The 12,740-nt window shown below is 44.7% G+C and overlaps 1 protein-coding gene across 1 annotated transcript in view; it reads right to left on the bottom strand.

Moving 5' to 3' along the window:
* Nucleotides 1-344: 344 nt before the first annotated feature.
* The window catches only part of PHLPP1 (PH domain and leucine rich repeat protein phosphatase 1), a 127,222-nt gene continuing 114,826 nt past the window's right edge, over nt 345-12,740 (bottom strand). The window contains exons 13-17 of the mRNA XM_073550183.1: nt 9,106-9,236; nt 7,144-7,263; nt 6,382-6,576; nt 5,583-5,811; nt 345-2,687 (exon numbers count right to left, since the gene is read on the bottom strand). Coding sequence (XP_073406284.1) covers nt 1,542-2,687; nt 5,583-5,811; nt 6,382-6,576; nt 7,144-7,263; nt 9,106-9,236 — 1,821 coding nt within the window. The 3' untranslated portion in view covers nt 345-1,541. The remainder of the gene's footprint in view (nt 2,688-5,582; nt 5,812-6,381; nt 6,577-7,143; nt 7,264-9,105; nt 9,237-12,740) is intronic.

Raw genomic sequence — 12,740 nt, 5'->3', positions numbered from 1 at the left:
TACCAGTTTCTGGAGCAAACAATGCCTACAGAAAAGACAAAAAGGGGTCTCAAACGTTTGCATCTGAAATCTAATAATCTGGCTAATAAAATGGCCTAATATATCCTAGTGGGTAAAACCATCTTTGTCTGCAATATCCACAGCAGGCAGTTGGATTTGATTGGCACATGGCGGCATTTCACAATTCTGTTACGGCCCACAAATAAGAAAAAATACAATACAACTGTAAGTGAAATTCCATCTGTGTCCAAGTGTCGTGTACATGGAATATTGAGGGAAATGGTGGTGTACATGAAAGGCTTCAACCGTTCATAGTCAAGAAGAGCACGAGGGACAACATGCGCTGTTATTTGTAAAGTTTGATGTTTATTATACCAAAAATGATGACATTTTTCATTTGTGCATTCAGCATTGATATAACTCTGGAAAGCTGAATCTAAGTGAGTTTCGTACAATCATGCTGGATTGTGGTTGCAGCAATACAGAACACAGTCTTGAAAAGGAGGGAAAACATGGTCCAGCGGATATATTGTTCATTTTATTTTTTGTTCCAGAAAAAAAAAATAAAAAAAAAATAAAATCACATTTTTTCAGCACAGCCGCTAAAATGAACTGTGGGCTTGATTGATATATATAAAAAAAAAAAAAAAAAAAAACCACCTTCGATTGGTAGCAATTTTATGCTGGTTGTGCCTTTTCAAAGCTAAAAAATATATTAAATTTCCCCAGTAATGCACTCGTCAGCTGAGATAGTCCTGGTGTGGCCATCTAGCAAAAACAACCTTCTGACGGCGGCAGCAGCACCACACGGTGTGTCATTATGAATACTATACAATACATAGGCTATATACACTGACCCTTCAACTGCTAGGAGAAGCCGCCTTGTTTCCCCCCAACGGGTTCTTCCAGCACTGAAAAAGTCATAATTTCCTAATCAACTGTTCTCTCAGAGAAAATTAGTGAAACTCCGTGATTTAAGGTCACCGGAAAAAGTAAGCAACTCCTAAGAGTTAAAGTCATATTGATCTACAAATGTCTAGCACTTCCCACAGTCCCTCTCATACCCAACAGGCATCACTCACATCTTCACTTCCAAAAGGAATTGTATGTTACAAGCCTTGACCATCTCCGCACATGGCCTTTTTGTAATAAAACAAAACTTTTTTTTTTTATTAAAAAATATTACAAATCTGTATTGTTTCTCTGCAATATATTAAATTTTTTTTCATCAAAACCTTCTTCAAACTTTAATTTTCCTTAAACACGATATCGTATGGAAAACAGTAATTAAAAGATTGTTAAAGTTTTTAAGATGGAAAGTTGGTGGTTAGTTTAAAAAGAAAAGGGTATGATGTCAGTAAGTGACAAAATAGTATGGGAGGAGCGAGAATTGGGTGTTACTAAGGTTTAAAAGGAAGTTGAGCACAGATGCTTGCGCTGAAAATAATAAGTACCTAAAATTCTGCTTTTCCCAGATCGCTGGGAGAGCAAGGGAAGCTCAGGGAGTTCTATTAAAATGCATTCAATGAGCAATGAAAGTGTCATAGTGGTGTGTCATAGTAGTCTGGTAACTGGTCCATTTGATATTGCCTGTGCTGCTGAAGCTGCAGCTGTTGTTGCTGCTGTACCTGATGTTGCTTCATGATCTCCTTCACTTCCTCCTCAAGCTCTGGAGGTACAATAAACTGATCATCAGGATCTGGCTGGGCGGGTGCTGCAAAATAACCACCAGTTTTTCGAAAAGGTGCATCTGCAGCAATTTCAATCAGGTTGTGACTCTTCTCAGAGGGCGCCACTGATCCATTTGCTTTCCTCTGGCGGCCAAGTGTATTGGAGGAAAAGTCCTGCCTCTTAGTTAATGTACCAAGGTCATCCTCAGTGGCGCTTATAACAATGCCCTCATCACTAGGTTCCTGCACAGGTGTGGGTACAGGTAGTCCGCCATTCTTGGAACGGGAGCAGTGAATGTCCACTTCCACCTCTACTCTGCTGCCATTAGAAAAAACACCTTCAATGGGTTCCTCATCCTCACTGTCAAGACCATTGTCTGAAAAGGCACTGGAGAAAGTGGCACTAGACAGCTGACGTTGAAAGGAACTCGAAAGGCAAACAGGATGCAATGTACATCGCTGCTCACTAGGGCAACCTACAGTGCCAATTCCATTTTCATGGAGTGAAACTGCAGGAGGTTCATCAGAGGCCGTGGACCCAACTTCACTGCTCATTTCTGAGGTGGAAATCTCGCTGCTTATTTCAGAGGCCAAGCCACTGCTAGAAGATGGCATGCCTAAACTTTCTGGAGCTCGGTCCTTAATAACATTAACAGAAGGTGTAAATATGCCCGGACTGGGAGGAGGAATACCACCATTAAGTTCACAACAGCAGAAGCAATCTTCTGTAACATTCAGCTGTACAACCACTGCGCACAAGCTCCCGCTACATCCATAACTTTGAGCTAGGCTACACAACTTCTTAGAAGCTGCCAGAGCATCGGGCACATTCCGTATGGTCTCAATTGCCTCTTCCTCTGAAATGCTATCCCATAAACCTTTGCTTCCAAGAATGAAGAACTCATCTTGCGGTGTTAGTGCCACAGACTGTACATGGGGACGCGGAGTAACACTGGGATGGAGGAAAGTATACCCCAAGATACGTGTGCAGTCAGTCACCCCATTCACTTTACCATCCTAAAAAAAAAATAAAAAATTAAAATTAACTTATTATAAACTATTCTAAAAATAAAAAAAATGAAGACAAAGTTGGATAATAGATATCACAGGAGTAACAGAGTCCACTTTTATTATAGTGGTAGGAAAGAGCAGGATGTAGCAGCAGAATTGAAAGTGCAAGTGCCTATCGTCAGTAAATGTTCCCATATACGGCAAGTAGGAGACTCAGTGGAGACAAACATCTACCGTCTCACGCTACACACAAAGGTAATGAAGAAAGTAGTAAATCAAATAAGAATGTAGCACAAAATGAGACGGTGAGAGAGAAAAAGTCACCATCAGAGAATCATATCTGAAGTAGAAAATAGTGTATATCACTTTAAGGGAACGAAATAAACCTGAATCATGCTCGAAGCTGCTCTTACCCGTAATCACCACTTGGGGATACCGTGTATGCAGCCCCAAAGTGCGTTTCGCGTGGGCTCCGTCCACGTTTTCCCTTTTATCCTGGCAATTTTCTGCCTTTGTATAAAGGTTTTTTTTGCTGTGTTTTGGATATCAGTAATGCTCTTTAAGCTTATGGGAAAGCCAAATTAGATACACACTAATTCTCTGCATTAGTCATTTCAGGGGGCTCTGGCATGAAATCAATTTTTTTTTTTAATTTAGTCATAAAACTTCAGCAGTGTAAGAGTTAAATGCCAGTATTAAACCAAGTAGTGGATGCCATTTTAGAAAGCAGCTTTACCCAGCCATCTGCAGTTCAGGGTTATTTATGCTCCAATTACTTTTTGCATGGGACGGAGGGGGGAGAAGATCTTTTTTCATGATGGCAGGAGAGAAGAAAATAGCTTCACAAAGAGGAAAGGGATGAATGACAACTGTTCTGCGATGCTGGGACCGGAGCACAGGATGAGCCACTTATTCAAATGGTGCTGAATCTCTCAGATCCCAGGCCTGCGACAACAAATCCCTACAGCTTTGACATTTCATTTACATTTCATGAAAACCTTCCTATTTCAAGGGTCATAGAAATGTCAGCAGAGCGCTCAGCTTACACCTCACACCATGCTAGCCAATAACTGGAAAACGGTGTATTCTGCAAAGCAAAATAATGCAATGTGACATTTAAAAAGAGAAATCAAGAGATACAAATGGTTATTATGTAATGAGCCCTGAAACAAGCCACACACTGTACTTCAATGTGGACAATTGATAGGCGAGGTTATTGTATGGGATTAACAGGTTTGAGAGTACCAGGCTACGTTCACTTTCAGAGCACCTACTTTACTAACAGACATACTAATGTGCCCGTGGTTCATTAGGAAACATTGGGGAATTAAAAATCTCATTCTCCTGTAATGTGACAGCTCCAATGTACATGCAGTGGGACAGAGATGAACGTTACATAGACGTTCAGATATTTAAAAAACATTTTACAAGAAATGTGCATTTAGGCTGTGTGCCCACAATGCGATTTTTAAGCGTTTTTGCCGCGATTTTCAGCGCAAAAACGCTGCAAAAACCATTTAAAAAACTCGTACAGAACGCACCCCATGCATTCCTATGGCATTCCGCATGCTCATTCTTTTGTGCAGAATCGCAAAGAATTGCCGCGATTCCGCACCCATAGGAATGCATGAGAACCGCTTACTTCCCGCATGTGGCTATGCGGTATATTTACCTTCCCGGGCCTCAGCGTTCCCAGTAATGCCTTGCGGCAAGGTCCTGTGATGACGTAGTCTCGCATTACTCTAGCGGTCTCATGAGATCGCTATAGCAACGCGAGACTAACGTCATCACAGGTCTCGCTGGGAACGGGAGCATCGCTGAGACTGCGCGGGACGTCGGAAGGTAAATATACCCAGATTTTTTATTTTTTTATCATTTTTAACATTCTTTAACTATTGATGCCGCATAGGCGGCCTCAATAGTAAAAAGCTGGTCACGCTTGTCAAACACTATGTTTGACGAGTGTGACCAACCTGTCAATCACTTTCCAAGCGATGCTTCAAAATCGCTTGGAAAGTGCTTGAATATCGCACGCGAAAATCGAGGCAAAATCGCGCTGAAAAAACAGCGCGTTTTCTGGGAAGGAGTCCGGTTTTGAGTGTCGGGATTAAAACGCAACGTGGGCACATAGCCTTACAGGGGGAATGTGCATGTACAATAAAATGGGTTGTCTAATAAAACTAGAGGGTTTGTTACCTTTCAAAGATTATTCCCCCAAAGGATCACGGATTTGAGAAGGACAAAAAAAAACAAACAAAAAAAAACAAAACTCTTTTCACCCTCCAGGGGTCCAGCTCTGCCTGTTGCCATTGCTCTCTTGTCTTTATTAATTGGCAGCTTCAGTGACATCACATTGACAGCACTGCGGCTGAGCTCAGGCATTTGATGCAGCGCTGTCAATGTGATGTCACTGCGGCATCAGATAAAGACCAGTGCAATGTGGTTTGCGTGGGTTTTTTTTTTTGTTTATTTTTGTCCCCGAGCCTCTGTGCAGATAATCTTTGAATTGGCAGCACGGTGGCTCAGTGGTTAGCACTGTTGCCTAGTTGCAAATCCCTTTTTTAAAGACAATATGTGCAAGTTCTCCTCCGGGTCCTATCACACTCCATAGACAGAGAATTTAGAAGACTTTTTTTGGTGGTGTATTACATGCAGGTTTTCTAAAATCCAATTTACCTGCGATGAATTGTACCTCATTGTAGATTTTCTCCAACGTTTTTAAGAACAAAACCCTTTATAGTAGAAATTTAATTAAGTATCAAGAGATGATAAACGCTCTGTCATACTGTCACCATTTGCACAGATCCTGAAGGGGAATGCTCCATAAACACGAGTGAACATTGTAAATGAAGTTATAAAGGTTACTTTGGGTGTAAGGATCTCCTAATGAGATTTGTTTACCTCTGTGATAATTGCCTTATGCTGCTTCACGCGTTTCAGCTCTTCATCACAGCTAACAGTGTAAGCCTTGGATAGGTTGAGTGGCTTCCCGTCTCTACAGAGCACTGTTTGGCATTTGCCCACATTGGCGGAGGTCAGTGTGAAACAACCTCCGGGGTCCAACGGATCATGCTTTATGTGGCATAGAACGGCAGAGCCTCCAAGCTTCTGTCCAGCAGTGCCCAGCTTCCTACAATAAAACGTGAATTTGTTTTTACAGACTGTATTAGCAATAATTCTTCTCCTGAGACAGAACAAGCCTGTCCGGTAATACCGTAAGGGAGAGGGAGATCTCCCATCTATCCATCTCTGTCTAGAAATACACTTTCTGGAACATCTGCCTGTATGTTTGCTCTCTGGAAGTATCGAACCAGTTGGACCATTTTTTTCTCTCCAAGTCGTCTATTTTGCAGTCTCCATAGACATGGCATTGCCTGTTGATCCTGGAGTTGATATGAAGGGAAGTCATATCTATAGGGAGCTTCAGCTAAAAACTATTGACACCTTTCAGACCAGAGGGATGTCTGCTGTGCTTAACTTTATACATGAGATGGAACAAGGGTGTACACAAATTGGAACATGGCCCCAACCTACTTGTTAGACTGGCCAGCAGGAATCAATATGCTGTCCAAGGATAGAGCATGATTTTACTATATTTGACATAAAACAGACTACTAAAAAAGACACAAAATGAATACTGAAAAGACAACAATCGCTTATAATGTAGACACTTAGCGCTGTCTGTAACCAATAGGTTTACCTCTGCATTACGAGGAAGGTGTTCCCCATGTATTCTTCCTCGCTCTTGGTTTTTTGCAACTCGTCAGCTAAAATATCACACATGGTGCACTGTAGCAAATTGGGCACTTCTACGTTGCGTTCGCCATCAAACACACCATACACTGCTTCACGGTTATCACAGAAATTGTTGACCAAGAGGGAAGCTACACACAGCCTGGAAAACAGGGAAAATGGGATTAAATGTAGCACATACTGAACATAACTGCACACAAAAACATCCAGAGAAGAGCAAAGATAAAGAATCACTAAAAAGGGCGAGAAGGGCGGATTACTTATGCAAGAAAGAAAAGTTGCAAAGACAGGTCCTGTGGGAATGGGACTGTGTGGAAGTCAGACAGGCGGCAGACAAGCAGTTAACATTCCCGATAGATGACATCACTCCGTTCAGACACTTGAAAGCAAAACCTTTCAGCCACCAATGAATGCTGATGAAATGTGGGACCATACTTGCTGAAGTTGTGTTCAATGCTGTGCTGTGAAGGCGACCCGCATCACTTACAGCGGTCTCCTAGCAACTGCAACCAACAAAGGCAGAGGGAAAAGGACAGGCTACAGCGTGACGTTGCGGCGGTGTCTGCTTTTAAAGTCCTCATCTCAAGTTTCACGTGAGAAACTATTTCTGCCATGCACAGTGAATGACTAAAGTCTCAGTCAGTTACCAGTGATAAACCCCCAGACCTCACCTGAGATATGGCTAGAGTATAATAAACCCGGGACTTACTTATTCTTCATTCCCGAAGCCTCTGTGTATCCATGGCTCCATACAGCAGGCGCCCCCGAGGCTTCACTGGCGGAGAATCCACACGAAGGCTGGTCCACTTTAAAATATCGAATGTTACTGCTATAGATAAAAAACCCATCAGATTATCATAAAGGGATAGATTTCCTGATACAGAACCCAAGTGATAGATTTCACCTGTTAGGTGAAAAACACTCATCTAAACAGTCCTCTTGAATAACATTGGTCCGAGTGCTGACCATGTGATGTCCGCTTCATGCACAGCATACTTACACGCAGCCCTACCTATGGCACATTCACTCCACTTCCGTGCTACATAGTCCGGAATTCAGTCAACCAGAGACAAGTTTTGGGTATAAGTAGTAAGCCCTCCCCAGCACGGCACCACTGTCACTAAACACTATTCAAAAGTCCCCATTAGATCAGAAGGACAGTAAAGGTGTCACAAGTGGGAATCAAAAGCTTTTCAGTCATCAATTACCCAAATTTGTAACTTGTGACACAGTTAAGTATGAACATCGTCCTGTTCGCGGGCATTGCCATTTACATAGGAATCTATACAAGATCAATATAATATGTTAATATGGGTGCTACATGAGGAGCATCCAAGAGTGTAAAACACTGGGATCTGTGTGGCATCTGTACACACAGAATTATAAAGGACTTGTCAGCAGGTAGAAAGTGGGCAGTTCTTGTGCCTTTTTTTAACGCATAGAAAAACAACAATTCTACTCGCCATCCCTCCACTCCCCCTGCTGAGTGGAGTCCCTCTTCTAAAGCCTGCAGCTGACTTCTTCGTGCAAGCGATGGACAGCACATGACGTCACTGCCGTCAATCACAGGCACACAGACGTCTGCTGATGGCCTCAGATGTCCCTGTGCTGCAATACGCTTCAGCTGAATGTTCAGCCGAGGATGCACATCCAGGTGAAATATGTGCTGGGGTCGGCAAGCCCCTCCACCTGCATGGGCCAGTTTGACTGCTCATTACGACTCTGCTCTTTAGGTTGCCTGAACCGGACTTCGGTTGGACCATACATTCATCTAATGAGTATGGGGATCTCCTGACTCTGCCCCCAACAGATCGTATGACAAAAAGAAGGATTGCGCAGTTTAATATGAATGTCCCAATATTGTGGTTTCAAGACAAAATTTAAAGAGTTTTTTAACCGCCCATATAATTGTCCAAAATCCTCAATACCTAAGAAAAATAGACTACATAACCGTAACATTTCACCAGCCAGATAAGTCACTTCTAAGAGTACATAAGTGCAAAATGGCAAAACTGGGGCCACGTGATGGGAAAGACCACCTTATTTCATCCTGACTCTTCCACAGAATAGCCCACCATATGTATTGCTCTCATTCGCACTCACATGACAAGAGCAACATGCAAAGCACACCACCTGTACAGAACATTAGGATTCTGCTGCATCAGACAGTATGAAACATACAACAGAAGTCTTGTGACCAGTGTACATTCCACAAAGGTGACCTTTAAGGTTTCCAAAGCAGCTTGCTATGAGGCAGTGTGTGCCTGGCCGTGTCAGCATTTATATAAATGTCTACACCACTGGCAGACACAGATAGAAAGGGCCCCTGTGCAAAAAACAGAAAATGGGCTCTTGCACGGTTGCACCAATGATATGTCCGCCTCTGGTCTAGAAACGTCACTATTTTGCAATTCTTTCTCCTATTAACCTGTAAATGTCAGCAAAACTTCTCTAAAATAGTCTGCAAGCAACCATCTCTAGAATTTGTTGCACCTCAGATTCCAAATCAAAGACATATATGCACACACATATACACATAGCTATGGCTGAAAGTTGGATGACTTCTGACTGAACATGCAATCAAAGGGTGTTTAAAGCAAGACGCCTGATCTGCACGTTACACATCAGTATGAGACCTACAGTGGAAAATCCCATGACTAAGGCTACTCACTTGAGCAGCTCCAGGGTTTTGTGGTCCAGAAGGAGCCGTGCGTTACCAGTCAGGTCCAGTTCTTGCAATTTGGGAGGGAGGTTCTCAGGTAAAGTAATTTCAGACAGTTCATTGCAGCTCAAGTCCACACACTGTAGAGAAGAGGAGCAGGTTACAACATAAGCATATAGCTATGTCTTGGCCTGATGAAATAATTGGACTTAAAGCTTGGTTGCTCAATAGGAGAAACGCCTCAATCCTAAACTCCAATTTCAGTAGTCTATCAAAATATCTGATAGTCTGGGCAAGTGACCAAGTGCCGTCATACACCCAGTTCTTTACACTACAATTCTGTGGTCATATCAGGATATTCAGAGACTAATTAACAGGTCAATAAAAACAGGATTGTTAGTTGCTTACCGTAAAATCTGTTTCTCGGAGCCTTCATTGGAGGACACAGGAACTATGGGTGTATGCTGCTGCCACTAGGAGGCTGACACTATGCAAATAAGAAAGTTAGCTCCTCCTCCGCAGTATACACCCCACCGACTGGCGCTCAATTACTCAGTTAGTGAGAAAGCAGTAGGAGAAGCAATAGAATATAAAGTAAACCAACAATTCAACTAGAACTATATTACATAGAACAAAGTACAGAAGTTGAAAACACGGGAGGGTGCTGTGTCCCCCCAATGAAGGCTCCGAGAAACATTTTACGGTAAGCAACTAAAAATCCTGTTTTCTCTATCGCTTCATTGGGGGACACAGGAATCATGGGACGTCCCAAAGCAGTCCCTGGGGTGGGAAACAAACTCCCATCAGGTCAGCGGACTCACCACCGCCGCCTGCAAGATCCTTCTTCCTAGGCTGGCATCCGCCGAAGCATAGGTGTGGACCTTGTAAAATTTTACAAAGGTGTGAACAGAGGACCAGGTTGCAGCTTTACACAGCTACATCGCAGAAGCCCTGTGGTGCACCGCCCAGGATGCGCCCACTGCCCGAGTGGAGTGAGCCTTAATCCCAGAAGGGGGCACTCTGTTCTTTATCTGGTAAGCCTCTAAGATAGCCGATCTGATCTAGTGCGCAATAGTCGCCTTGGAGGCCGACAGGCCTTTTCGAGCCCCATGTGGGATGACGAAAAGAGAGTCTGTCTTCCGGAACGCATCGGTTCTAGCCAAGTAGACCTTCGTCGCCCTGACCAGGTCCAGTCTGTTCAAGGAGCGTTCCCGGGGATGAACTGGAGCCGGGCAGAAAGAAGGTAGAACGATGTCTTCATTCAAGTGGAAAGCAGATACCAACTTGGGAAGAAAGGACGGCGGAGGCCGTAGAACAACTTTATCTTGGTGAATCACTAAAAAAAGGAGGTTGACAAGAAAGAGCTGCCAACTCCGAGACACGTCGGATGGAAGTAATGGCCATTAGAAAGGCCACTTTCCAAGAGAGAAGAGATAGAGAAACCTCCTTGAGAGGCTCAAAGGGGGACCTTGTAGAGCCTCTAGGACTAAATTGAGATCCCAGGGATCCACTGGAGCCCGATACGGAGGAACTGCATGGGCCGCCCCTTATAAAAAGGTTTTTACCTGCGGCCGAGAGGATAGCGTCTTCTGGAAAAGAAATGAAAGCGCCGAAACTTGCCCCTTTAGAGAACTAAGGGCCAGACCCCCGTCAAGGCCTACCTGGAGGAATGCTAGAATAGAAGGGAGCGAGAAAGACATTGGCGGAACGTGATTGGACTCACACCAACGAAAATATGCCTTCCACGTTCTATAGTATATTTTAGAAGACGAAGCCTTCCTAGCCCGGATCATTGTGTGAATTACCCGATCTGAAAACCCTGACTTTTTCAGTACCACGGTCTCAATGGCCACGCCGTCAAATTGAGCGACTGAGAATTGGGGTGGTAAATCGAACCCCGAGACACCAGATCTGGTCTGTCTGGAAGTGTCCAAGGAGCGTCCGCGAGAAGGTTGACGATGTCCGCGAACCAAGAACTTCTGGGCCAATCCGGCGCGATGAGGATGACTGGTACCCCTTATGCCTTGATCTTCAACAGCTTAGGAAGAAGAGGAAGAGGAGGGAACAGATAGGGGAGCACAAACTGACCAAGGAATGGTCACAGCATCGGCGCCCACCGCGAGGGGATCGCGGGTCCTGGATACGAACCGTGGAACTTTCTTGTTCAGACGGGACGCCATCAGATCCACGTCCGGAGTACCCCAACAAAGGCAAATCTGTTGGAAGACTTCCTGATGCATGGACCATTCCCCTGCCGCGAGGCCTTTGCGGCTGAGAAAATCGGCGGCCTCGTTTTCCACACCCGGAATGTGTACGGCGGATATCGCTGGGACTGACCTTTCTGCCCAATTAAGTATCTTGGATACCTTGGCCAACGCCGAGGAACTCAAGAGTCCCTTCCTGGTGGTTGATATATGCCACCGCTGTGGCACTGTCCGTCTGAATCCGGATTGGCAGACCTTTGAGCAGCTTGTCCCAATGAATCAGAGACAGGAAAATAGCCCGTATTTCTAGGACGTTGATCGGAAGAGTTGCTTCCTGCCTTGACCAACGGCCCTGTACTGTGAGATGGCGAAACACTGCGCTCCAGCCCAGAGGACTGGAGTCTGTCGTCACCACTTGCCAATGTACCTGGGCAATAAGAGGAGATGTTAGCCACCAATTGAGGGACAGCTTGACCTGAAATGAGAGTCGAACTGGAAGATCCAGTGAGGAGAGACTTGTTCCACTGCGACAGAATGGCCCGCTGAAGTGGTCTTGAGGGGAATTGGGCGAAGGGAATCGCGTCCAACGTTGCAACCATCCTCCCTACGCTCATGGCTGATCGGAGGGAAATGAGTCAGGGGCCCTGAAACAAACGAACATCCCGCCGAAGAGTTACTCTTGTCATCGGGAAGGAAGACCTTTGCCTGACGAGTGTCGAAAAGTATGCCTAGAAACACAAGGCGTTGTGTTGGAACTAGGCAGGACTTTTTTGTGTTGATGATCCACCCGAATCGAGCAAGAGTGTCGCCGACAATGGTCAGACTTTCGAGAGCCTGAGGCAAGGATGGAGCTTTGATGAGGATGTCGTCGAGGTACGGGAAGAGCACGAGTCCCTGATCCTCTAAATGGCCATCAACGCTGCCATGATTTTTGTAAAAACCCTGGGGAGATGGCGAGCCCGAACGGCAGGGCGACAAACTGAAAGTGATCCTAATGCATCACGAAACGCAGGATTTTTTAATGACCCAGGAAGATTAGGACATGTAGATAGGCGTCTCGAATGTCTGTGGAGCACAGGAATTCTTGTGCCTCCATGGAAGCGATTACTGAACGAAGGGACTCCATCCTGAAATGTAGCAGACGGACCCTTTTGTTCAGTAGTTTTAAGTCCAGAATGGGCCGAACCGTGCCTCCTTTTTTCGGCACTACAAACAGGTTCAAATAGAAACCTGTGAATCGCTCTTTCTGGTACTGGAACAGTCACTCCCGACTTGAGAAGAGAGTCGATGGCTGTAAAGAAACCCGGAACCAAGGCGGGGTCTTTCGGGGTTCGGGATTCGAAGAATCGATCCCGAGGATGAGAAACAAATTCTATTTTGCATCCTGAAGATACAACTTCCCTGACCCAAGCGTCTTCCACCGAGGCAAGCCATACGTCC

Source organism: Dendrobates tinctorius, unplaced genomic scaffold (assembly GCF_039654945.1).
Source record: "Dendrobates tinctorius isolate UK_male_01 unplaced genomic scaffold, ASM3965494v1 ptg000163l, whole genome shotgun sequence".
In the NCBI taxonomy this organism is placed as follows: domain Eukaryota; kingdom Metazoa; phylum Chordata; class Amphibia; order Anura; family Dendrobatidae; genus Dendrobates; species Dendrobates tinctorius.
The sequence above is the reverse complement of the archived record's forward strand: the minus strand, read 5'-3'. Positions and strand labels throughout refer to the sequence as shown.